The 27,905-nt window shown below is 36.5% G+C and overlaps 1 protein-coding gene and 2 pseudogenes across 13 annotated transcripts in view; 1 reads left to right on the top strand and 2 right to left on the bottom strand.

The window, feature by feature from the left end:
• PIAS2 (protein inhibitor of activated STAT 2) overlaps positions 1–14,418 on the top strand; it is a 135,524-nt gene extending 121,106 nt beyond the window's left edge. For 7 of the 13 annotated variants that reach the window (XM_073212999.1, XM_073213009.1, XM_073213007.1 and 4 more), the window contains 3 exons: positions 3,138–3,277; positions 8,046–8,083; positions 10,652–12,780. In XM_073212999.1, the coding sequence (XP_073069100.1) occupies positions 3,138–3,277; positions 8,046–8,083; positions 10,652–10,834 (361 nt within the window). In that variant the 3' untranslated portion in view covers positions 10,835–12,780. Of the gene's footprint in view, positions 1–3,137; positions 3,278–5,186; positions 5,300–8,045; positions 8,084–10,420; positions 12,781–12,806 lie in introns of those variants that run through there. The other 6 variants (XM_073213006.1, XM_073213000.1, XM_073213001.1 and 3 more) reach the window with 6 other exon arrangements.
• On the bottom strand, positions 1,289–2,216 carry LOC108394865 (small ribosomal subunit protein eS25-like; annotated as a pseudogene).
• A 9,986-nt stretch (positions 14,419–24,404) lies between the features above and the next one.
• Positions 24,405–26,266, bottom strand: LOC108394830 (partitioning defective 6 homolog beta pseudogene; annotated as a pseudogene).
• Positions 26,267–27,905: the final 1,639 nt, after the last annotated feature.

Here is a 27,905-nt window from a genome sequence, read left to right as displayed (position 1 = left end):
TACCTTTCTGAATGTGGTCCTTGTGAAGATTCTGATTAAAGTAAAAATCTACCAGTATATAATTTCATAATCCTAGTTGAATTTGTGTTAACAGTCGCAAAGTTCAGGTAATAGAAACTAACTTACATTAAATAGCTTAGTTTTTCAGGTGTTTGCTGAGGTTTTAGGTGTTCATTTAGTAATTTGTACCCTCATTGGATTTTGACATTTTCACATTCTGTGACATTTTGTATTGAAGAAACAAAGTTATTTAATAACTTAAAAGTTCATGTTATGAGAACAGAATATATGCAATAATTAGATGTTACTGTGATGACAGATGTAAGTGAGGGGCCCAGGGAGGAAAATGTTGTTGTTTCCTATAAATCTGATCCAAGTTGAAGGGTCAATTCAAGATCAAGATGAAAGAAAATAATCTCCAGTGTGAGTTTGATCAAAGGAGAAGGGAACAGGAGGAAGTCAGGCATTGTCCTTGTTTTGTAAACCTGAAAGTTTTCTTTTAGTTTCTTTCAGTGTTAGAGAAAAAGTGATAAATTAAATGTACATTTAATTCGGAACTTTTTAAAATAAGTGAAATTGTGTATGAGTGTATATATACACACACACATATACCTATTTTCAAAAGCTTGCCTCTTAAAATGTGTGTGTGTGTATTATTAAGATAATAATACTGAGAGGCAGTCAGAATAATTGAGCCATTTTTTTAGCCACCTCCTTAGCACAAACATACCAGTCTCTCCTTACTCCTTGTGCACCGTCCCTCAGTTTCTGATACACATTTTTGTTTGGGAGGTATGATCATGTGTAATTTGAAAACAATTTTGGTGAGTTCTACTTTCACCCCTGTAGGAGGACCACTGTTTTCAAATGTCCAGAAAAAGATGTGCTTAATATAACATCCTTATTTAATCTCATCCTAAGATCTCTGTTTGCCCTTCCAGAGTCTTCCTTTTCTAACCTTGCTCAACTCACACTTGTTTTAGGTCTCCAGGTAACACTGGAGGCAAAGAGACCTCCTGATTATAAGCTAGGCTGGTAACTCTTCAGAAGATGACTTCCTTCCATCTTCATCTGTCACTGGAAAATGTGTTTTGAAATACCAGGCTTATGTTATTTTCTTGAGCACATTATATTCCTGTGTCTCTTACATTGATCAGTTTTAAGATATCCAAACTCTGACCTGTGTTTCTTATTCAGTGTTCTGAGATTAACACAGTTGCCAACACAGCCACTTATGTACTTTCAAGATGACTTTGTTTTGCACATTTCCAGTATCATCCATATTTTTGACAAATAGCACAGTAATAGCTAGACAAAGATCCTTATGCCATAATGCAGACCAGTTTCAGAAGGACTCCAGTGTCTAAATAGGTTGTGATTATTTAAATGGTTTGAGATTTAAATTGAGGTAATGAAACAGTTTTGTTAGTTGTTCAGAGTATGAAGAGAGTCATTCAATTTTATCATCAATTCTTACTACTAGTATTTGATAGTCTGCACAATGACAGGAAGTGTTTCATCACAGTAGAATACATCTAGAGTTACTAGTTGTCATCTCAGTGTAGCTTTGTAACCACCGTCCTACTTTTGAGTTTCTGTCAGTTTTACTTTCTTCATTTTTGTAATGGTCCCTTACAGGCGCAGAATTCTCTGCCTCTCCCATTAGGCTTACTGTAGTTTACTGGCAGTGCTTTTGGGATGTTAACCTTAATGTCTCTGTGTCCTTACCCTCCCTTATTTTTTTTACTTAATAAAGTTTTAGTTTTTAAATTGTATAAATGGTAGGACTTGTTCATGCATCTTTACTAGTAGCAAGGGAATCTCCACCCTTGGTGTTCTGGTGTAGACCATTTGAACTCTGTACTTTGAAACCAGTTTAATGAGACCTTTACTAAGGGGCTGCCAGGGAACCATGAATCTTCAGTCTCTAGAGACAACAGCTGGGGTTATAAGCTTATAGTTGAAAACATCCTTACAGAGTTTGTCTTATGTGGCTTTGTCAAACAAAACTAGGTTATTGAGCTTGTCCTGAATTTGGCTTTTGGACCACTTCTTTTTGGCCTTGCCCCCAGATTTGTTCACTGGGGTTTTTTGTCTTTTTTGGTTGACTTCTGGGCATCTTTCTTCTTGTTATCCTTGAGTGGAATAATGAAACTTGGAGAGCAGCTGCTGCCATGCAGCCTTGCTGAGATGTCAGACAAAAAGATGGCCACCATCAGCCCCAGGGTCCATAACACTGCCTAGTTTTTTTTGTGCATTCAAGATGTGTTTCTTGTGAAGTCCTAATTTCTTAACCTAGGCTAAGTGAAAATGAAGGTTAAATAGGAAGAATGAAAAATCATTTCTCTTTATTCCTGAACTTTTAAAAAAATACATTAATTACACTGGTTCTTCAAAATTATAAAGTTAGAATTATATATAGTCTATACATATAAAATACCAACTAAAAAGTATATAATGTATCTTTAATTTGTATTTTTAGTAGCATGAACAGCTATTTCAAAGTCATAAACCCTCTTAGAAGAATAGACGGTGTCATGGTAGCTGACATTTTAATTTCTGGATATTTTAAATTCTGAGTATCATCTTATTCTAATGTCTGATTACTGCCTGTTCTCATCAGTTTAGTTGGCTTTAGGATTAACTGTGTTTGTTCAAGGGATTCCTAGATAAAATTGCTAGTAATCAACACAATTCAAGTTAGAGTGGAAGAAATTCTAGTTGAGCTGTAGTAAGTAGCTTCACTGGTAAAGATGCCATGATTTAAATACGATTTTAGGAATCCTCTATTTTATTTCTAAACTTCCTTACAGATAATATTACCAATATGCACAATATGTTACATATATATTAGTAAAAGCTTTGTAAAGCATATTTCTATTTGTGGATGAAGTTATGTAGTTACCCCAGCACTGTACATTATGTTTTAATGCCAACTTGCTCTTAAGTCACAGCTGCTGTTGAGAGCCAACATATGTTCCTGTTAAAATGAAGACTGTTAGGAAAGGAGAGTAGAGTGAAGTGGTGTGTAGTTGTGCTGAAACTCAGTGAGTTTATGACTGAGCATGCCCAGTGGTGCAGCTCTTCTGTGGATTAACAGCCAGATTGTTTGTAATCTCCCATGCTATTTAAAACAGGGTTCTCATGTATCAGCCATCTTCTGTAAGGGTGCCCAGTGTGACTTCGGTTGATCCTGCTGCTATTCCGCCTTCATTAACAGACTACTCAGTACCATTCCACCACACGCCAATATCAAGCATGTCATCAGATTTGCCAGGTATGTGAAGAGATGCTTCATTTTGTTTTATTATCAAATTTTCTCATATATTTTTAGTCTTAATCTGTGGAGCAAAAATAGTTTTTAAAGTTTAAATAGAAATGCTAAGGAAATTTGAAGTGTTCATGTAAAGGTACTGTCTTAATACATCATTTTTAATTCCTATCATTTAACTACAGAGCAGTCTATAGATTCTTGATGATAGGAAATAAAGTAGGGTACTAGGAACATTTTATGGAGTTTATTCTCCCTCACAGAGACTTTTTCTTCACTTACTTTTCATAGAAGCTTCACAGGTTAGGGAGAGTTTTTTTTCTCATACTCTCATGGTAGCCCATCACAACTTCAGATCATACTGGTGTACAGTGAGGTCACTTTGCGTATCAGCTTTCCTCCATGGGTTTTTTTTCCCCTGTAAAAATAGTATCTACCAGCTGTTTCCCCAGAACACTGCTCAATATTTAGCAATATCTTAATATATGCATGTTAACTCAACATTTAAAAAATGCAAGGTGCTTGAATTAATACCAATACTTATGCAACCAAGGCCATATTGTAAAATTTTTAGACTCCCCACCACCCCCAGTCTTCTTCCATCTCTCCATAGCCATTGTTTTTGCAGACATTTTTAGTCATTCAAATATGAGCAAGTTAGAACCAATGCCTCTTATATTCATGACTTCTCTTCCTCTGAAGGGCCCTTTTAGTGAAATTAATTCTCTCCTGTTATTTTCTTTTCTAAATTTATGAAGTTAATGCAACCTATTGTTTATTATTCTTATCCCTCTTAGCACAGTATATATTATCTTAGGCAAAGTTTGTGTTGTTGAAATGGTTGATGGTTGTGTTATCTGGCCCATGTAATTTTGCCACTTGAACGTTCAGATCATTCAAATAAAATTTAATGGAAAAGAAGAGACTAAAAATAGTATCCATCAAAAATTTTTAAATCTCTTAAATATGTTTTTATTCATATGTACTTAGGGAATTGATATTTTCAAAAATTGCTCATAAACCCAGCTAGCACCAAGTATTCTATACAAAACTAGATGCTAAGGTACAGGTGAAGTTTCATGGTTCTTAAGACAAATGGAAACTTGGAGATCCTTAATTTCTAACTGCCATGTTTTGCTTTAATTAAACTTGGCTAGTTTCAAGTGAAGTTGAAATGTGTCAACACATCTTCTTAGTATGATATAAACGAGCATTCCAGAAGTATTCATTTCCTGAAGACCTTGAAATAAAAAGTAATCCTGAAAAAAAAATAGACATTTTTTTACTAAAAGTGACCTTGACCATTTGGCAATAGACACGATTGCTCTGTTAGTTTTCAAATTATGTGAGTCTACATGAATTTTTAATTTTGGAGAATTTACGTTATTTCAAAATTTGAGGTTAAAGTGAGAATACTTTTGTAAAATGTGCATATTTGAGAAAATGCAGTAAAATATGTTAACCATGTATTTTGTAAGACACATTTCAAGCTGGTATTAAGGAACCAAGGCTAACATGCAGGACTAATATTTGTTTAGCCAATATAAACCAGTATGGTGATACTGGTTATTAAAATGTTGAAATGCTTTCTTTACCAGTCGATAAACTGAATAGAATAGGATCTGTGTTGTATTTTAGAATTACCAATTTATCATAATCTATGAATTATGTAGCAATTACTACATCTAAATAGTTTAGTTTTTACTTTGGTTTTCTTGTTAACATGCTCTTTTGTAATTAGTAATTATTTTGGGAGTTTTTATGTAGTCATTGTACAGAGTTTTTATACTTATAAATTTAATAATTTATAATAAAATATTAAATAGAACACCAAGAATGGAGAGATGACAAAGTTTTAATACATTTCTTAACATTTCTTTTAAATATCATAAATATGAATCTTCTGAATCTGCAGGAGAACAAAGAAGAAATGATATTAATAATGAACTGCAGCTTGGAACATCTTCTGATACTGTGCAACAGTGAATACAAAATAAAACAAATAATTTGTATTTATGGAATGGAAAACAGCTTGATTATTTCAAGAAAACATATGACTGCCTTATTATTGCTAGTGCCATATTGTCAGGTGCGAATGGTGCTCTCAAAAGTTGTATCATTAAAATTTGCAAGTGCTAAACATTTACATATTTAATCATGTAGCAATCATGTTTTGTTAAAGTTCATGGCTCAAGCAAAGAAAATGTGTTAGAAATAAGATATACAAAGTCAGTTTCACATAAAGCAGCATTTAAAATCTAAAACTGTGTCAATAAAAACATTCAGAATGTACCATCAGTTTTTAACAATACCTGCTTTTTAGTTAAAAAATGGCTCAAGTAAGGAAAATGTTAGAAATAAGACATTCAAAGTCAGTTTCACATAAAGAAGCATTTAAAATCTAAAACTATAAGTGTTAATAAAAACATTTAGGATATACCATCAGTTTTTAACAGTACCTGCTTTTTAGTTAAAAATAGTTGAGCATTTTCAACCATGAAATACTTAGGAGGGCATAAAAACATCAATACAACACATGGTTACAGATGAAACTTGTGAAATAAGAAAATAGCATTTTGCTAAACTTATAAAACAAAGCAGTTAACATTGTGATCACTATTCTTGAGACTTCATCTATTTCATATGAGTTTTAATAGTTAAAATGTAAAACAAGACTGATAAGAGTTCAAAAATTTTTATTAGAACAAATAACATTTGAAATACTATATCCAAGTTCAGTGTTGTGTTTGAGAAAAAATGGTTTCAGTGCAAAATACTTACATTAACACATTATTGGAATTTGTGTCATATTAGAGAGACAGCCTAGAGTTTCAGCCAAAGTTTTAGGAAAAATTCTAGGTATTTAATTATAGCATTGTCTAAGTCACCATATTCAGTTATCCTTGGATGAGTGTCAAGAAATAAAGATTTATCAAGTCTCCTAAATCTTTTTCAATGGACTATATCTACTGGCACACATGAAATACTCTTCAAAGAGAATTACAGTATATCTGAAGAGCTGGGAATTAAAACAATGAAAATATGATGTCTTTGCATCCTGATGGTAGCTTCCAGTGCTAAGAGCCACAAAAGCAATTTGAAAATTTTATCAACCCTGGGCATTTAAGTTGAAGTTATGAGATGGGAGTAGTTAAACATTTAGAAAATAAGCATTTTTGAGTGATTTGTTTCAATACACAGTATTTCATCAGAGATATCAGTACTTCAGCTCTATAAAGATAGCTTGTTATTCAAATAGACTGATTCAACAAAGATTAAAAGTGAACATACAGAATTAAACTGTAAAAAGCAGAACCCACTATAAAAGAAATATTTTATCATTTGAGGCAAAACAAAAAAAATTAATAAAATTATGCCAGTTAATTAAATGGTATGCCAAATAAACTATTTTTGTGACTAAGTTAATAATAGAAATGTTGAATAAAACTCAGGGTATTATAAGGGCCAGACACATTTTGAATTACTATTCAACAGAAGCAGAGGATTTATTGAAAAAAATAATTAATGCAAAGAGGAACTCTGCTTACCGCGGATATGTCACCTACTGATTGTCAACTTAATGGGGAAGTCATTGGAAAAGTTCTGATTCTCTTTGTCCTTTGTCTTAAACCCCACTGTGTCATATCACAGTGACAGGCATACAAGATCAGAAATCATATCAACAGTTTTTTTTAATGTTTTAGAAATTGGATTTTCAAGTTGTTGATGCTACAGCTTGTATGACTTGATCAGCATTTAAATCATACCCTTATTTAGAGATTATAAGGGAGTAAATACAAATTTTTGAGTTATAAATTATCACATTAATTATTAACTTTCAAATATAATTCCCACTAATATTCTCTGTTTTGAATAACAGTCAAACTTGTATTTGAGATGACATTGAATGCCAGCCTATAAAAATTCATAGACCTGAATAGAAATTGGCCTTAGTGGCCTCTATTGCATATGTGATTTTATTTTTTTTAATACTTTGAAATTCAGTCAAACAGGTCTTGGGGAACTGACTTTGAAGTTAATTGCTAGACTTTTCAGACCTGAAAATTCTTATTTATTGTTATAACTGTAATATTTCAAAATGAGTATTACTGAGAACCTTTTACACATTCCTGTTTCTAAAGCATAATTGGAGAACCCCAGGTCTTTGGTTTAGAAAACTGCATTAGATTATAACCCTATAAACCCTGATAAGGTTTAGCTTGTTAGTCAGTAGTAATTACCAGTTGATTGCTTTGTGCACAGCATCGAACTGTATACTACTTTTGATGTGGGAAGAGGGTGACAGAGAGCTAACCATGAAATAGACATCTGTTTAGGAAGTGATACATTAGTTGAAGCTCAGTGTGGTGTATTTCTAAAAAATAAATGTGAAGTATCATAAGAGCCTAAGTATGTTTTTTAATGATCCAAATCCAGATCATTATCGCATCATTTTTATTGCTTCTCATTCTTTTAAGTGATGATTGGGGGAAAGTTTGCTTTGACTAGTCCTACTTCTCTGGAAATTTTTGGACTGCTCCCTTTCAGTCTGTGGGGGGAGGTTTTCCAGTTTTGTTTTTTCAGGAAATGTGTTCATTTTTGGGTTTTGTGCACATTAAATATCACTGATCCTGGTATAAAACTTACCTACGGCAAAATGGTAAGCACTTGCCCCAAATGTTTTATGACTTAATGATAAATACAAAATGACTTTGGGAAATAATTCTTGTCTCCAAAATATGAGACAGCTATTAACAAAACATTTTTGTTTTAGGTTTGGATTTTCTTTCCCTTATTCCAGTTGATCCCCAGGTATGTATCCTGAATTTAAGCAACTAATTTGTATTTGGCTATTGGTTATGTCATACTAACTAAAAATGACCAGTTGCATAAAATCAGGACAGTCAACTCTCAGTTACTTAACTTGATGGAAAGGAAGTGCTATATAAATATTTTGCAAATTTATTGACTAATAAAGTTGCTATTTTCCAGTTTATGATATTTTGGCATTGATACCTGGGTTTTAAATTACATTTTGTTTAGTTTAATAATCAGTTGGCATTTCTTACTAGCATTTGAGTGATTAAATTGAGAGGAAGTAGTGCTTGGTAACTGAAAGTTAAAACTTTACAGAGATAATTTGTAAAATACTTGCTCTATCATTACTGTTTTCTCTGTCAGAGGTAAGAAACTAGTATTCCAGAGTCCCAGCATGAAGACCTTGCAGGGGCATGGACTGTCAGTCTTATAACAGGCAAAACAGAGGAAGAAAAGGCATGGGAAAAGTGGAAGGGGAAAGCGAAACAGAAAGGAGGAGACTTTGAGAGAATGATGACAGTAGGGAAGGATAAAGAACCATGGGCCGCTGCTTGGTAGGCTGTGCAGAATCAGCTCCCCACAGGTCTTGTGTATCAGCCTGCTGTTTCAGTACTCTGTATCTAATCACACAAACAAGCACCACAAATTTGGGCCTAAGGTAACAATGCCCAGAGTGAGGAATTTCTTCTCACCCTCAGTTGACTTGGTTATATCAGTAAATTCTGTAGCAAAAGTATATATTTCTCTAGTAAATGGATTCTTTAGGCTTAAAATATTACTGATTTTTATGAGAACTGTCCTTTTTTAAAAAAAATATCTTAGAAAACATAGAAGATTTTTATTTCACAGTACTGTTTGGCATGCTTAGTGTCAGGCTGACTTACCTGATCAGCCAGGAGGAGGGTGAGGTTATACCTCCAGGTTTCCTTAGAATTCTTAGATTTGTTCTACTTTACCCTCATATTTCCCCCTTAATCCCTGTTATCCTTGTGCAGGTATGTGCCAATTACATATAAAGGGTAGAGTTAGAGGGAAAATGGCTGCAACATGAGTATTATAAGAATTCAAGGCATAGAGCTTATTGATATCAGGACTTAATATCTAGCATTCATTTTATAAATGAGGAAGAATACCTTTTTATTACTAGGCAGTCAGAAACTGTCTGAAAGGTGATAGAAATTATAAATAAATTTCTGGGCTTTTTTTCCAGATTCTTTACCCAGTTTTAGTGGAAAGTTAGAAATTTATTTAATTTTAAAGGTGAAGTTTAGTACTTGACTATTCAACTCTTGTTAAAGCTACTTAGGAGCTCTGTAAGAACTATTCCTTCTCTCCCTTAATCAGCGTACCTTAAATCTCTTTGTGCATGGTATTCATTTAATTGATGAACCAAGACAGTTAGTTATCCATCCTAAACATTAAATTACTTTTTTGAAAGGCAGCCTGAATTTTAGTTTTGCTCTTAACACTAATTGATATCTTAAACCTGGGGTCATCGTTCCCTTTTATAATCTTTTTGATCCTGTAATCTAAACAACTGCAGTTTTGAACACCTGTTTGGTAATTCAGTATCTCTAATGATAGGCTCAATAACATAGAATTGGTAATACTGATCAGATATCTATACTGATCATCTTTCATTCATTCAATCTAAAAACAAGCTTTCAGGACATCTCTTGTAATATAAACTGGACCTCACTATATATAGTAAAGTTAGTGTGGTTGTTTCTCACATAGGATATTCTGTGGTGATAGAAGATAAAGCTTTTAGTTTTTGTCTCCTCTTGGTCAGTTAAAGTATTAAATTGAGGTTTGAATTTGGGAATCATCAACCAAAATAGTAGGGAAACTTGATATATGAACTCTTGAGGGTAGTGTCAAGCAATCATCACAAAGAATGTTAGATTAGATCTTTAAGGTTTTTTTCAAAATTTTGTGATTACATGAGATAATTCTCTCTTGAGTATGCTGTGGTAGTTAGCTACTATGTAGTCTCTATTTTAGAATGAGTGCTATCCTAATTGCACAAGTATTGTTATGTGTGTACAGAGGAGTCAGACACCACTGTTCAACTGATCAGTCTTAACATTATTCCTAAAGGGTCTTATTGAAACTGAGTTTTGAAAGACTTAGTGAATTCTGCATTGACATATTTGCTTAATACCATTAAAAATCAGTATATATTAGCATTAACAATGTGACCTAAGCCTGGTGAAAATACATTTAGTGAACAAATACTTTGTGAGATTGAGTCATAATTTAGGGCAAATATTTACTAATAAGTAACTACAGTTACTGTTGACATTTTTGTACTTGTACCTATATATTTAGTCAGCAAATTCTGCAAGTTTTGGGAGAATCAAGAATATGCTGCACGCACTAAATATGTAAAATAGCTGAATTCATGCCACCTTCCATCCAAAAACGTGAAGTTATGAGAAGCTTTTAAATCCCACTGGAATTTAAGTATTTGGCTGTGACTTGTGCATATCTAACAATTTCTAGTCTCTTTATTAAAATCAATATAGCCTCTTCCTCATCGGCATCATTGTTTGTTTCAAGCAGTACTGTCCTCCTATGTTTTTGGATAGTCTCACCTCACCCTTAACAGCAAGCAGTACGTCTGTCACCACCACCAGCCCCCATGAAAGCACTACTCATGTTAGTTCATCCAGCAGCAGGAGTGAGACAGGGGTCATAACCAGCAGTGGAAGTAACATTCCTGACATCATCTCATTGGACTGAAGGAGGACTCACTCAATTGTAGGAGTCATTCATCAAAACTGCGCTTTCTTGGATCTCTGGTCTGTGGAAGCTATTTTTTTGGTAAAAATTACTTTGATATTTATTGAAATGTCAAGTGGATTCTTTCGCCTTCTGCGAGATGAACACAGATGACTGCAGCAAGAACCAGATGACATGCAAGGATTTTTCTTGTTCGTTCTGTACTCTGAGCACCAGATACATTCAGCCATAATAGTATCTTCTTGAGAGATGGATTCCAATTTCATGTTACTGGATGGATTCCACAAATTAAAATTTTTGTTGTAATAAGCAGCAATAAAATTATGTAAATATTCAAGTAAACTTTTTTCTAATTAAAAAAGATGTAATCAGTGATCCTAAAATGACAGCAGCTTTTTTTTAACCTAATGTGAAGGAAAAAATATATGGGAAGAAGCTTGCCGAGTGAGTCTTTTCCATGGAGATCTGTTCTCGTTCACTGAAGTAGTGAAGTCTTGATAAGTGGCCAGTGCTTGGGTTCCACTTTTCTTCTTGCTGTTCCACATTTCTTCATAATTTCATCAAAGAAAAATGGCCTTTGTGTTACACATTTTTCCGTGGTTGTCATTTATACTTTGATACTGTTTGCTAATTAATGCAGAGTGAAGCTCTTGAGTTTTGGCTGCTCTTTATTAGTGATTATGTGAAAAAGCACTGTGCAGACTCTTCCCTGACATAATGTGCATTATTTTTGGTGATTGTACATTCTCATTCTAGCGAGTTATATAAATTTGGGACTTGCTGTCTCAAAAAGGAAATTCTATGCAGCCATTAACTGTAATATTTTTTAATAAGGTGTGGCTGAATGTTCATTAGAATTTTGTTCGTGCTGTCCAGAAATAGTGTGAGAACTTGGAGGCAGTGGAAGAACAGGTTTAGGGAAAGTGGAAATAGCAAAGTTTAATTTCTTCCTAAGAACTTTTGCTCATTTATTTTATAGAATAAAATACAAATCTTTGTTGAAGCTTTTCAGATTTTAGTAACACTGACAAAGTATGTTTCAGTTCTCTTATCATACTTCTCTCACATATAACTTGAGTCTCATAGCACAGATTTTCAAACTTGAAGAAAGTAACAAGGGACAGGGACAGCATCATCTTTCCTTTTCCCCTTTTTCAAAGGAAATCTTGACTAAAGCCACAAAAGACAAAACAGAATTAGAAATGTTTGGATTGAAGGAAGAGCTGGGAAAATGGGCCTAAAGCCCACTTTGAAAGCTACTCTCTTTAGTGTTTGGTTTTAAATCCCTCAGGAAACTTGAGTTTTACCCTTAGAGAAACATTTTCATCCAAATTTTATACTCTTGTTTGTTTCATTTGGCTTCCTAAATAATTTTTGAATTCTCAAGGAGTTAATACTTTCCTAATGTTTAGCTTTCTCTTCCTAAGTTGTACCTACTGTAAAAATAAAATCCTTTTTAAAAATGACAGTTTCGCAAACTGAAGTGCCCCGATGGAGAGTCTACCAATTGCAGTCAGAATGGACATGTTGCTTCAAGCTTGGTGCACCTTCACGAAGCTGACTTGTCACTACTTGGTTTTCACACCTCCTTGCGTTTTTGTGGCCTCAGTGCACCTTTGTACTGATTGAATTTCATGTGATTTTTGACATCATCCCCTTAATGTATTACCCTTTTGGAGAGCTGCTTAATAATTTTTTTTAGGTGTGGAAAACAAACCAGAATATTTTGCAGCAGTTGCACCATAGCTGCCAGTTTTACCTACCACTTTGGTCAGTAGATTTCCAATCTACATTACAGTCCTTTGATCCAGATAATGGAATTTCTTCCTAGTAAAATTTTATGTTGCTGCTCTAAATACAGATGCAATTTCTGTTAACTCTGTAATCAGATAGAAAAACTAACTTGATTTGTGTAATAGAATTTGTTAATAAAGAAATGATGTATATTTGTTATCATTTTGTTACCCTTTAGATCCTCAGAGACTCCCCCTCCCCAGTTTAACCCACAAAGTTTTATAAGGTAAATGAAAATATTAATAGAAATTAGTTTATTTACTTGGTTCTTGTAACTGAGATCTCTGTGCTTTTATAATTGTGCTTTGTTTCCTTTTCTCTATTTAATGTGAGCAAGTTTGAGTGTTCATTTATGGTGCTTTACATTGAAATTACATATGAAATTTTAATTTATCTCCTACAGGCCACTAGCATTTTTTAAAATACATATTTACATTTATAATCTTGGGGCCTTTGTGTATGTATCTTTGAAGGTGAGTAGTTTCTTTTATGCCTTTGGCCTTAAGGTGAGTATTTTTTCTTTGTGCCTTTGGCCTTATGACAATAGCATGCTTATTAAGCCAATATCCCTTTTTTTTTCTTTAGTATGGTCACTAAATATTTTTTCAAAGACCCTGATTTTTTGACAGTCTATTTTGCTAGCCCAGATTTCTGCCCTAACCAAGTACAATGTGGTTTCAGAGAAGATGGTCTTAGCTGTTACTTAGATGTGAACCATCTAATGGATTATGTGGAATATCTTGTTTAAGGAAAGGAACCGCTATTATTAGTTTCTTACAGACACTTAACCAACCTGTATTTTTACCTTTATTCACATATAAATGTAAGGATAACGCCTAACAATGTAATGGTGCTGACAGCTGCACACCTAACATCTGCTTACATTCCCCAACTTTCTAACCCATAAGTGAACCACTTGAGCATTTTCTCTTCATTTCTGCCTAGAAGGTATAAATACTTGGCATCTGTCATAGGATAATTATAAATGCCAAATGAAACAGTAGAGGTAAATTTAGGTTATATGGCATTTTTCTGATCATGTGTTTTGGGACAGCTGGAATGAAAATATGATTAGGTGAGAGAGCATGTGTATAAATAAGTTGATCCATAACTCATGGTATAAAAACAAGTTTCCCTAGGGTAGAATCTTTAAGTTGATCCATAACTCGTGGTATAAAAACAAGTTTCCCTAGGGTAGAATCTTAAGGAATTTGAAGAAAGGTAAAATTTCAATTTTAAGTGAAATGGTCAACAGCTACTATTCTGACTTTGAGATTCAGGCCTTTTAAGACATTCTGCTTTCAGGAGAGTCCTGGCCACATCATTTGGTAACAAAGTTGTGTGTTTTTAATATTCATTAGTTACATTGTCTTTAAAGGCAACTTTTACAAAGCATTAATTTGATTATCAGGTATCCTTTTCATTTCTAGCAACTAGTTGGTAAAACAGCACTTAATTATTTAATTTTCCAAATTTTTTTCGTCTTGAAAAATGTAGAACAGTGTGCCATTTAAGCTTGTGCCTGACTATTTGTGGCCTTGGATCCCTGTGTCGCGGGAGCTTGGAGTTGTCTGTTTAGGTTTGTAGTTCATTGAACCTGATTCACCATCTTTTCTGCTACAGTTCTTCGTGAATATGGAGAAATTTGTGGGAAAGAATTTAAGAATTTCTCTGCTTTTTTAAGAGTCTGATGCTTCGATCAAATAAATGACTGGTTTGTAAGCCCCTTTTTGTTAGGACTCACACTCCCAAATCCTAGCAGAAACAAATAAAGCTTTTATAAAAATGTCCATTCTTCTTTAATGCTTGCCTGATTGAATAATGGCTTTTTTGTTTATGTCAGTAATGCATGCTTATTGTGGAAAATTTAAACAATACAGAAAAGAATAAAAATAATTGCCTGTAATTAATATCACCGGCAAGATGGGGGAGTAGGGGTGGGTAGCACGCATATTTCTTACCAGTCTGGTCTCTTTGCTACTTGTGCATGTTTTCACATTTTACATAGTTTTATTCTCAGTATAACTTGTTTCCCCTCAGTCACAGACATCATTTCATGTCATTAAAAACTATGCCAACCTTTATTAACCGCATAATCTATTATGTAGATGTCATGATTCATATCACCTCTCCCCTTTAGGTATTTTGGGTTGCATCTCATAATGTACAGTGAATGTCTTTGTGCATGTATTTCCTTAGGATGAATTCCTAGAGGTAGAATTTCAGGGTCAAGGGTATGAACACTTTTGTAGTTCTCGATTCATACCACTTTTCCAAGTTGTTCTAATTTATACTCTAGCCATTTGGTATGAAAAGAGCTATCTGGCCATGTTTTCCAAAAATATGCACAATTCATCTCTCTGCAGGCATTCTGCACTAATATCCTCTATCCTTCTGACCCTGGTGAGCGGGGCTAATTTGGAGGTAATTTAAAGAGATTTTCCTAGGCTGTCTCATTTTTAACTATTATCCATCTGACATGTTCCTGAAACACCTACATGAGGATATCCGAATGATAGTCACATGGTTTTATTTGCACTGTGAATTTCTATTTTTAATAAGAAAATTTTGGCCCTTCTTAAACCTTTTGTAGCTAGGGCCAGCCCTGAGTAGCCAGCATTTTTTTCCTTTTCCTGTACGCTCCATTTCGGTCTTTCTAAGCTCCCCTGAACCAAAGGCAGTCCAACCCAAACTGGAAAAGTGGTAAGACTAAAACAAAAGCAAGGCCAAGCTTGGCTTGTTTTCTGTGTCACTTTGTAGTGTTTTGTTTCAAATCATATCTTGGTGTTCTGAGAGGAGCTGTGTGGAAAGAAAAACAGGTTGCTGCTTTCAGATGTTCAGGGTATAATTGATTGGCATGTCATATTGAAATTTCCCAAGCTGTTTTATTTCTGAATATCTTTTAAAGCTCCTTTATATTATGTTTCAAGGTGTAAATCTTTGAAGTGAAGAAGGATGTTCTTATAGAATATGCCTCTTAATTTGGCATTCAACAAATACTCAGTGTGTTTTGTGTGGGGGGGATAGCATAGTATAAAAGATCTGGTCCCAGACTTCAGAGTCCTTAAAATCAGGTTTTCAAACATTAAGGATTCTTACCTACTGACAGACATTTAGCGAAGAACTTGAAGAAAATGTGTCATTCCTTACAACCACCCTTCAAGGGAAAGTTTTACCCCCACTTTACAAACATAAGTTTCACAGAGTTGGGAGTCTGAAGTAGACGTCCCTCAAAAGCCCTGTGTCTAAACTGAGGTGACATTAATTAGGCTACTTGGAATCTAGATACAAAATTATGAGAACTGATGTTAAATGATGGCCCCAGGAATAAGGACACAGCAGACACTGGATCCATTTCTAAGGAAGACTCACTTCAGTGTGGACAGAGAAGTAAGAGCTGAGTCCATTCACCTAACCTCAGTAACAGGGATAATGGTGCTATTTAGCATCAGGAGGCAGTTAGAATGATACATAGTCATTTAGGGGAGACTAATGAGTTTGATGTTAATCATGAGATTTCAGAAAGGAAGTGTCCTTGAAGCTCATCTTTGTTTTTCTGCAGTCTTTTTAAAGAAGTGCAAACTTGCCTTGTTCTTCAGTTTCACCTTCCCTTGAAATTGCCTGCCCATTCTTTCCTCTCCATAAACCATATTCAGCTGCATCTCAGCCTTTCCTTCTGATTATTCTCTCCACTGCTTTCCCGTGACACACTCACCTGATGTCCTGCCATACCCTGCAGCTCTGGCCAATGTGGACTGTGTTTCACCTTGTGTGTGTTTCAAGAGGTGCCCTTTCTCTCCAAATGATTTCTACCAATGCCTTTGACAAAAAACTGCCTCTTTGCAGCCCATGCTTGAGAGAGAATACCATTAGCTACCTCTGCTTTTACCAAGTAAACTCCTAATCATGCCCTTTTGATTTGCCAAAGGCATTGCTTCCTGACTCAGTGTCCCTTGCTATTTCTAACTCTGTTTTTCTCAGTTTCTTCAACTTTCTGATGGGTGATCCAACAGTCTAGTATGTGAGAGTTTTATTTACCGCACCAATATTTTCTTCCACTGAAAAATCCCTACCATTCTTTCACTTCTGTTTTCTTTGTACTTATTGTTCAGCTCAGACTGCTCCTTCATTATTCCAGCCCTGAGTATACCCTCAGACCCCTCCCTCTGTCACCTATCAGTCCTTTGACTTGGCCTCACATGGTTCTTTCACCATTTTCACCAATTATTACAAATAGTATCAGTCCTTTTCAAACCACACCCTTCTCAGATCACCTTGCTTTCTAATTCAGTCAGAAGATTCAGTATGTCTGCTTGAGTTCTTTCCATCTATGCCCACCTTCATTCTTCTTTATTCCAGTCGTAGAGGATGAGATGGGCCTGAAGGCCAATTCAGCCACATGGGCCTTTTGACTTGTCTCCTCATCTTCAGGACTTTCCTCTGCCAGACTTCTTTCTCTCTTTCCTCCATGTCTTTTCACCTCTTTACTGCTTCTTTGGCTTACAAAAGGTCAGTCATCAAATATTTGAAATTCTATTAGGTTCCAGGCATTGTATCAGGCATTTGGAACACAAAATAGATAGGTCCCTATCCTCACCAAAGTTGTACTTCACTAGAATAAATAAAGGTGAGTGAAGTAGGGGTATTATAAATGCATTGGTAAAAGGCGACGAACAGGGTGCCACGGTAGCCATAGATGAGGCAACTGATTGTGTGGAAGTTAACGTACAATCAGTTATTTATGTATGAGTGTTGATTGGATGTTTGTTCGACTGAAAATGTTCAGAATACCGTGACATTTGCTAAGGAATCTTAGAAATGTTTAAGAAACCATGAAGGGCCTTGTAAAGCAGTGAGGTGTTGGGAGAGTTTTCATGATCATTAACAGTAATGAGCATTTGTTAAATTTGGTATGATTCCATTTTACAATTGTGGAAACAATTAGGAGAGTAACTTGCCTAAGGTCATGTGACTTTTAAGTGGGGAGCCAGGCTTCAAACCCAGCTTTTCATCATCTCACACATTCCCTGATCATTCTGAAAAGTAGGTATTTCATAACTATCCACATCACTGTTTATAATCTATGTGGCATTACCACAACCTGTGTTTATTTTATGTATTGGTTCACTGTGTATTGTCTCTTTTCCCTAGTAGACTGTAAGCTCCATGAGGGCAGGGTTGATATCTTATTTCACTTGCATCCCAGAGCTGGACATGGTGTGAGGTGTATAGTAGGTGTTCAATAAATATTTATGAATGAAGGAATGGTGGGTGACTGTTTGTATTTGACTTAATGCTGGCTGTGGAAATCATTTAATATCTGAGCAGCAGGCACCAAGAGAGGAAAATGAGTAGATACATGTTTAGGGCAAAAAGAGTGAAAGGTCCTTAGCAGTTGTAAGGAAATCAGCACACTGACCTTCTAGAGTCCAAAATCTTGCGGGGGTGAGGGTTGGGAATGGGGGATTTGTAGGGCAGTGCACAGTGGGGATAATGACATGCAATTTGGTGTGCTATTAAACTTGAAAACCTAGTAACGCCTTGTAGGCTCAGCCTACTGTATGTGTACAATGGGAAATTCTGCATGTATTCTGTACTGAGGGCCACTTCCTCTGGGTCAGGTACACCACACTGAGTTGTATAATATAAACTCATATAGGTGTAATTGTAATTTATTAGTCTCAAAGCTAACAACTTGACCCAAGTCATTACTGGATTCAGTGCTTTGGAGCTAGAGCAAGAGTCAGTTAACTTTCTGTCTTTGGAAGAAATCATGCCATTAGATGAGCTTATCCTACATCACAACGGTAGAACCGAAACCATGATCATCCATAGACGTCAATGACTGAGAAAAGGAGAGCTAGAAAAGAAACACAAGGAGACTGAGAAAGAGCAGCTGCAATAGAAGGGATCAGGAGTGGTATCAGAGTCCAAAAGAGTAGAATGTACTTCAAGAAGAGAGTGGTCAATGGAGTTAAAAGCTTCTCATATAAAACTTAAGTATGCATTTTAAGAAAACTTTACTTTCATATTTGATTGAATTTATACCTGCCTGTTTATAAACACCTTTATGTAAACAAAAACTAAACCTGCCAATTAAACTATGACCCATTGCTTTCAGTCATATTGACTAATACATAGCCCATGAAAATGTGGGGAAGGAGCAAATATGCATCTTAAAATTAAATAATTATGGTGACCTGTGTCTTCCTTTGGCTTTCTCAACCAGGCCATATCTAGTAATTTCAGTGGAATGATGAGGGGAAGTCTTAGTTGCAGTGAGTTGAGGACTAGAAAATAATGAAGTAGGCAAGTATGGACAAGTTAAAACGCTGTGGTGAAGGGTGAGGCTATAGCAATAGAACTGATGATGGAATTATTTTTTATGAGATGGGAGAAACTTGAATCTCATTTAAATGCTAATTGGACAGTGGATCAAATTAGTAGAGAGTGAGAGGTGTGTAAAAGGGGTTGGCCAAGGTCACTGGTGAACCTAGGTTGCTGAGCAGGAGAGAAGTTGGGATCCATATTGGGCTGGCTGTTGGCATGGACCAGTGTCATTTGAGTAGCAGAGTTTAAAGTCACATAATAGTTTTGATCTCGTTTTTGAGAACCAAGGTATTTGACTAGTTCTAGAAGTGGAGAAGGGAGTGAGGATGGAAGTACAAAGGCAACAGATAGTTTGAAATAGTGCTCCTAGAGGGTGCAAAAGAAAATGGACTAGGACACAGACTGCATCTCTGTATGGGATTTTTCTTAAGCAGTGCTCACTGGTAAAGCCTATTTATTCAGGGTTGGTTTTTGTCAAGTGGGTGCTACAGAAGGATGACATGAATAACATCTTGAGGATGCTGGCAAGTAGCTGACATGATGGAATCTCAGCTGCCATCACACTCCTGAAGTTCTTGCTGAAGTAAAAATGCATATTTTTGCCAAATTCTGTGGACATGTACTAACTTCAACATCTACATTTGACCCAGACCGAGTCCCTTTCATTCCTTGATTTTTGTGACAGCACAATTCTTCTTCTGACTACATCAGGAGCTCCTTTTCTTCTTTCTGCCTTGGAAGTGTAAATTCAGGTGTAACCTTGCTTGGTTACCTGTCTTTCCCAGCTGCTTGACCCACGTTCCTTGGTATGCTCAACTGCTTCACATGATGTAAGTTACATGAGGATTAGGATTTTTTATTCTTTTGTTAACCATGCTATTGCAAGTGTCTAGAATAGTTTTACTTTCAATTTATGTAATTATGTTTGAAGTGAATTTCTTGTAGACAGCGTATAGTTTTTTTGTAGCACCTCTATTGAGATATAATTCACATTTTAATTTGCAAGGGCTATTGTAAAAAAAAGTTGCACAAATGGATGACTTAACAAATGTATTTTCTCACAATCTGGAGGCTATAAGTCTGAATTAAGGTGTCAGCAGGGTTGGTTCCTTCTAACCATACATGCAGTTTACTCATTCAAAGTGTACAATTAATTAGTTTTTAATATAGTCACAGAGTTGTGCAGCCATCACCACAGTCAATTTTAGAATGTTATCCTCATCCTCAAAAGAAACTCCATACCCATTAACAGTCGCCCATCCCCCTTTCCCCATCCATTATACCCCCAACACACACTAGGTAATACCTACTTTCTGTCTAGATAGATTGGCTATTCCTTGACATTTCATTTAAACTGAATTAGAATATGTACCTTTTGTGACTGGCTTCCTTCAGTTAGTCTTAATATTTTCAAGGTTCATCCATGTTGTAGCATATCATACATAGTTCATTCCTTTTTATGACCAAATAATATTTTGTATGGATATATCACAGTTTGTTTCTCCATCCACCAGTTGATAGACATTTGGGTTGTTCCTACCTTTTGGTTATCCTGAATAGTGTTGCTATGAGCATTTGTGTACACATGTACATACAGTTGCATTTCTCTTAGGTTTTTCTATTTTTGTATTTTTCAGTCCTAAAATTTCTGTCTGTTTTTTTTTTCTTTGCTGAGATGATTTTTCCAATTGTTTCAGCATGTTTGTAACTATTGAAATGAACTTAATTTAAGTGTTCTTTTTATCAGGCTTTCTCTGGCTTTGTACTGGTGGGGTAAGATCGAGCACCTCATTACTGTCTGATGTAGATGGGAGTCCAGGTTCCCCAGTTGGCCTTCATGAATATCTCAGGGGATAGGATGCCTCCTTTCTGCTGGGTGGAGATGGGAGTAGTGGCTCCCTAGCTAAGCTGGAACCGTTTTGGTTGGGAGGGGTAGGTTGCCTCATTACTACTCTACATGGCCTTCACTGACACCAAGTGGGGAGAGGAGGGCTCCTGCTTGCCTGGCTGTGGTCAAAGTCCTGGCTGTCCACTAGACCTCTTCTATATTAGCATAGCATAACGGAGGAGAGCTTGCTTCAACAGGTGGGGGTGAAAGTGCAGATGTCCCACATGGTCTCTGACACTGGGTAAGGATGGGGCTCTTTACTGCCTGGCAGCGGCCTTCTCTGACCACATATGCCAGTAGGGAGGGGTACCTTGTTACCACTGGGTGAGGGAAGAAGCCTAGGCTTTTCACTTGGCCTCCACTGATGGACAGGGATGGAGCCTGAAGTTCTTCCTTTGGTGTTTTACTTGAGCCATTATTGTCTAAAACTATATTTAAAAAAAATTGAGATACCCGAATGGTTGTGTTTTCTCAATTAAAAGGCTACGTAGCAGGTGTTGGCTAGTCGAATATAAGAAAAAGCACCTGCAGACTACTGCAGCTGTCTTTGATAAGCCTTATCAGTTAAAGAGATAACAGTGGATAACCTCAAATAGGTTGTGTGAGATGATTCTGTTAATCTGTTCATATGGTATTTCACTTTTTTTTTTTTTTTTGCAAAGTTCTTTAAATTTCAGCAGACCCCATGCTGATCACAGATGGTGAACAGATAGGTACGCTTGGTGTGGCTTTGTCATCTCCTTCACCCTTGCAGCCACGGCAGAAGGTGAGTGATATCAGAGAAGGATTTCCCGGAATGGGAGAGCAGGAGAGAACAGCATGTGTGTATCTCTTCTGAATACAAAAACAATACACAGTCATTATTTTTAAAAAGGAAAAATCAGAAATTATAATTAAAGAGGTAGATGACCTATATTTCACACAGAGAAAAATTATATTTTTAGCTTAAAATTTTTTCTCTATTAATATCAAAGTTTCATTAATAGTCACATGACATAGAATTGTTTGGAACTTGATTGTTTCTTAAATCATATTCCTGTACCTCTCGGGAGGAAGGACAACAAGTGCTGGGAAAGTTCTGGCCGTGGGGTTTGCTGATGTGGAAGGCACGGGTGACTGACGGAGGCAGTTTCAGTAGAGCAGTGGGAACAAAAGCCTGACGAGGGGTTCGTGAGACCATGGAGGAAAGGAAGTGGATACAGTGATGACTGACAACTTGGAGAACAATGTGGTGACCTAATACTGAAGCTGAAGGTGTGTTCATGGGAAGTGGTGCCGAGGTGGGAAAAGAAAGACAAGACTATTAAAAAGGTCAGGATGTCAAGGAACTGAGAGGCCAAGGTTGCAAGGGACATTCCTGTGTAGATGTTGAGGTCACTAGGAAATACAACAGGAGTAACGGAGTGCAGCTGTGAGTTTGGGGATTGCTTCAGGGTATAAGGCAAGTGACCACAGGCCTGCAGATGACCGCAGCAAGGAGGGTGCTATACCTGGACAATAGGAGCTGCAGGTTTCAGGGAGGTGGGAAGGAGAATCGTCTGGATGCAGTAACTGGTCTGTCCAGTGGTGGGAGGAGTGAGCGAAAATGGAAGAAACTTGGGATGGTTGCAGGGTAAGCAGGGCACTCGGGAGAGCCAGGTTTCTGCTAGATCAAGGCATTAAAGGGTAATTTCAGAGAGCTGGGTGATGATACTGATGGATGGACCCTCATTGCAGAGGATACAGTGGGAAGCTTTGGAGGGCTGAGAAGTGATGGGAGCTGTTAGATGGGGAATGTTCAGAGACTGCAGGATGAGCATGTAGGTAGATGTGGGGTTCTCTTGTAATGGCGTATCAACAGGGATGAGGGCCTGATGGCAGTCCTCCTGATAGCGTCTTGCATAGCCCGTTTTTTGGTACCAGCTTTATTGGGATATAATTCATATACAGTTCACCCATGTAAACTACATTTCATTGGTTTCTAGTGTATTTACAGATGTGTGTAACCATCGCCACAATTTTTTTACAAGTCTGTATTTGTAAAAAATAATGCACAACTAAAGCTAATTTGATTTTTAAAATCAAAGTTCATTTAGTGATAATATACATTGTATAATAAAATTATAGTAAAATACTGACATTTGATAGTTTAAACAAAGTACCATTCATGTAAAAATGTTATCAGATGTAAAATTTAATTAGAAAATTCAGAGTTCACGAAAGTACATAATATTTTGTCAATAGCTCATGAGAACATTATCATAAATTTACTTAAGATACAGAACAAAATTCACAGTTTGGCTTGACATTCAGTACCATAAAATTTTATGCTGAATCCACTGATATTTTTAATAAGGTACACTTGAAATAACTGATTCAGACTAATAATGAATTGACATTCTATTGTATAACCAAGATCTATTGGTTTTATAATGTCTAGTAATAAATTATTTCACCAATAATTTAAATGAGAAATCTAGTTGAAAACACCACTGACATACACCTTTTCTGTAGGATAATTAACAAGCATTAGCAGCTTTGATTTCCATCTTCATGAATACATACAAATCTGTATTTTACAGTTAAAATTTGTACAAAAAGTCAGGCCCTTAAGTATTTTTCCCCTAAGAGGAAAGTTCTGATGTTCAAACTTTGTTAAAAAAAAGAGGTAGTGTGTGAAAAGTATTTGTACTTAAAATGTTGAGCCCCTGCACCACTTATAATATAAATGAAATTAACTTTCTACATATTAATATTATTTTGCCATTCAAGAGTCATATTTATAGAACTCACAGAATGTTAAAACTGGAATGCCATTAAAATATTGTGGCATTTAAGTAGAAGAACTTCGGAGAATTCAACAAAAAGCACATTGTGTTACATAATGTGCAGTTAATAGTTTAGTGATAATATGCTTAGTGATAATGTGAACAAAATACATTAAAGTATCCTGAGTCATGCTATTCATTTAATCAAGACTGTACTGCATATGTTTTTACTATATAGAGAAAATATCCTTCAAAACACTCATTTAATTGTTCATTGTTTTAACAGCACGCATTGTTATAAAGGTATCCTTACAAGCCCTACCATAAAATTAATCAATAAATAACGAGAGAAATATCCATAAGCCAAAGGGAACTTATGCACTCATACCACTCTTAGTTTCTATATGCAAGCACACTATAGTGCCTGGGCACACCAACAGAAAACAAAAAGGAATGATTTTTCAGTGAGATTGAGACTGGGAACGAATGAGAAGAGGTTAAGGGAGGGGGGTCTCCCATATTACTAGAGTTTATGGAATTGCCTTTTACAATATAAGTCATACCCAAATGGAGTGTGTATATACGAAAGCTATAGGATGGACAAACATGATCCTGGACAACTGTTAATAGTTTCTAAAGTCAGGAATATAGTTCAATGCTTTATAACATAAGAAGCAATTCCTAAAAAGTCAACTGGTTTGAGTTCTTAGAAATGAGGGGGGAAAAGCATTTGATAAAATTGTTACAATTAGCAACAGAAGAATAACATTAAGAAATCAAAATAAAATATGGGGAATGTAGGAGCTGAGAGCCCGAGGGTACCACAAGATAGAATCAGACTTTTTCTTCACAGTAGAATTTTTAAAAATATGGTGAAAAGAACAATTAACTGGGCTCTGCACAGTAGGTTAAATATCCAACCACTTCAACCAGAAATGATCTAGTCCTCTCATACAGCGCTGAGAATGTGTTCTAACATCCAACTGTCTAGAGACAAAATAGCAAAAGCATGGAACTTCATATGCAAAGGCCCCTTTTCGACTTAAATTCACCTCTGACCCACCAAGGTGTATATTAACAATTATAAAATTACTATTATAACATTATAAGCTTCAATATAATTTTTCTCATGCCTATTCCAGGTCCCTGGTTCAGAGGTATATATGCTTTAAACTAGCCAGATTTACAAGTCCTGGTCACATCCTTCACTCAGAACAATTCAAACAGTGGTTTCATAGTGTTATGATTGTTCCATCTCCTAGGAGTTTCTGATCTGGAGCATGCATTTCAAATTCTGTATTTGTGCCATTTGCTTTGGGTGCTAAGCTCACTTCATTAGAAGGAATAAAATCATCTGACCAGACTCAAAATTGAGTTCTATCTGTCAGTGATTCCAGGCTCTCCATATTAGGAACAGCTTTAGGAGTCTACTGTGGCACTCCATTGTCTTCGATAATAATGTTATCTTCATCCCTGTATCCATCCTCTGGCTCAAAGCTGGGTTCCATCTGCTGTGGATAGCCAACCAGGCTGTTATCAGTAGACTGGCCAGAGCTGCCAGAAGTCCTAACGATGTTATTCCTCTGGTTTGCTGGTCTCACTGTTATGATGAGGTTGCAGCTGTTTGCAATCATCATGTCTGTTACTTGATCATGACTCTTCCCTGACACTTCTATGCCATTAACTTCTAAAACTTCATTAACAGCCAACAGCCCTGTGCTTTGAGCCAGACCTCCTGGGACAAGTCTGGATATAAAGATCCCTGGGACCTTCTCTAAGCCATGTGGTGTTACCCTCATACTAGAGCCATCCCGGATGTAGATTCCTAGGGGTTTCTCGGTGCCATATTTGTAAAGACGAACCCTACGTTGTGTTTCTGGGAGAATATTCACGTCAATAATAGAATACACAGGTCTTAAGTCTTGGGGCAAACTAATGACTATATGTGGCTTTTTTTCGATAGTTGTCAGGGTGCAACACATTGGTTAAAACATTCTTCTTCTTTACCAGTGTGTCTGTACTACCAAAGGCCCTGTAGTCTGCTGCTGCTTTTTTGGTTGTAAAGATCCTAAGTAGCGGATTGGCAGTTGAAACAGCTTTGTGGTAATTATCATCGTTGTTTATGCGCAATAAATCTCCGTAGATATCTGCATAGCCTACTAAAACATCAGCGTTGGGCATCTTATGAACATGTTGCAGTAATCCCTAAAAGTCTTTAAATTTTCCAGGTTTTGATATTTCCAGTGAAAACCGACGAAACTCGGCTCCACACTTGCGTTTCACCTCCGGGTGGCTGCGGTTCACACTGAGGCCGGACCGCTCAGGCCCGCCGCCCCGCGGGAGCGCAGGCAGTGAGCGCGCGGTCCGGGCGCCCCCTGACGGGCACCTGCGCAGAGCTCCGCTCGTCCTGCCCCTCACCAGGCGGGACCGAGGGGGGGACTGGCGGCGCGGCCCGCGGGGACGCCACCCCCTCCCTCCGGGTCTCGGCTGCGGCAGCGGCGGCAGGGGAGCAGGGGGCCGAGCAGAGGCAACAGGTGCCGCAGTTCCGCTCTCCGCCGCCTCCCACGCGGGCTCGCTCGCGCGCGCGCGCACCCGACCCGGGCCGGTCCGCGGCGCCTCCACAATCAATTTTAGGATATTACAGTCACCCTCCAAAAGAAATTCAATACTCATTAGCAATCTCCTGCCCTCTTGCTCCCATCCATCTCACCCTCCAGTACTCGATGACCACTTATCTATTTTCTGTCTATATATTTGCCTATTCCGGACATAAGATGTTAGGACATACAATTTTGGGATTGGCATCTTTGGGCTAGCCTAATGTTTTTAAGGTTCATCCATGTTGTGGCATGTTTCACTACTTCATTCCTTTTTATGGCTGAATAATATTCCATTGTGTGGATCCACCACTGTGTTTAACCATCCAATAGTTGACAGACACTTGGTTGTTATGCAGAATGCTGCTATGAACATTCATGTACGAGTATTCATGTGGGCATGTTTTCTTTTCTCTTAGGTATATACCTAGGAGTGGAACAGCTGGGTCATATGGTAACTGCATATTTAACATTTTGAGGAACTGCCAGATGGTTTTCCAAAGCTGCTGCACCATTTAAAATTCCTACCAACATCTCATGTCTCCAATTTCTTACATACTCACCAATAGTTTCTATAATTTTTTTCTTTTATTGCCATCCTAGTGGGTTTGAAATGTTACCTGATTATGGTTTTGATTTATGTTTCTCTAACATTAATAATGTTAGCCATGTTTTCATGTGCTTATTGGTTACTTGTGTATCTTCTTTAGAGAAACATCTTTCCAGATCCTTTGTCCAGTTTTTAAAAAAGACTTTTTTAAGGGCAGTTTTAGGTTCATAGGAAAATTATTTCCCATATACTCCCTGCCTCCACATGCACAGATTCCCCCATTATCAACATCCCCCATCAAAGTAATACATTTGTTACAATTGATGAACCAACAGTGATGCATCATAGTCACCCAAAGTTCACAATTTACATTAGATTCACTCTTGGTGTTGTATGGGTTTGGACAAATGAATGATGATATATATCTACCATTATAGTATCAAAGTGTCTTCATTCTCCCAAGTGTTCTGTGCTCCACTTATTCATCCCTTTCTTCCCTACCCCCCCCCATCCTTGACAAACACTGATTTTTTTTATTGTTTCCATCTTTCTCTTTACCAGAATATCAGATAGGATGGACTCATACAGTATGTAGCTTTTTCAGATTGACTTCTTTCATTTACTATTATGCATTTAGGATTTCTCTACATTATTGTAAGAATATGTTGAATATTGCAAGGAATTGCTTGTTGCTTCACATCCTTATCAGCATTTAGTTTTAGATTTCAGCCATTCTAATAGGTGTATAGGAGTATCTCAGTTTTTTTTTTGAGAGGGCATCTCTCATATTTATTGATCAAATGGTTGTTAACAACAATAAAATTCTGTATAGGGGACTCAATGCACAATCATTAATCAACCTCAAGCCTAACTCTCAACAGTCTCCAATCTTCTGAAGCATAACGAACAAGTTCTTACATGGTGAATAAGTTCTTACATGGTGAATAGTGCAAGGGCAGTCATATCACAGAAACTTTCGGTTTTGATCACACATCATGAACTATAAATAATCAAGTCAGATATGATTATTCATTTGATTTTTATACTTGATTTATATGTGAATCCCACATTTCTCCCTTATTTTTTTTTAAATAAAATGCTTAAGTGGTAGGTAGAGTATCTCAGTTTTTTTTCTTTGAAATTCCCTACAGAAGTATGATGTTAA

This window comes from Manis javanica, chromosome 9 (assembly GCF_040802235.1).
Source record: "Manis javanica isolate MJ-LG chromosome 9, MJ_LKY, whole genome shotgun sequence".
NCBI classification, from domain to species: Eukaryota; Metazoa; Chordata; class Mammalia; order Pholidota; family Manidae; genus Manis; species Manis javanica.
The sequence above is the reverse complement of the archived record's forward strand: the minus strand, read 5'-3'. Positions and strand labels throughout refer to the sequence as shown.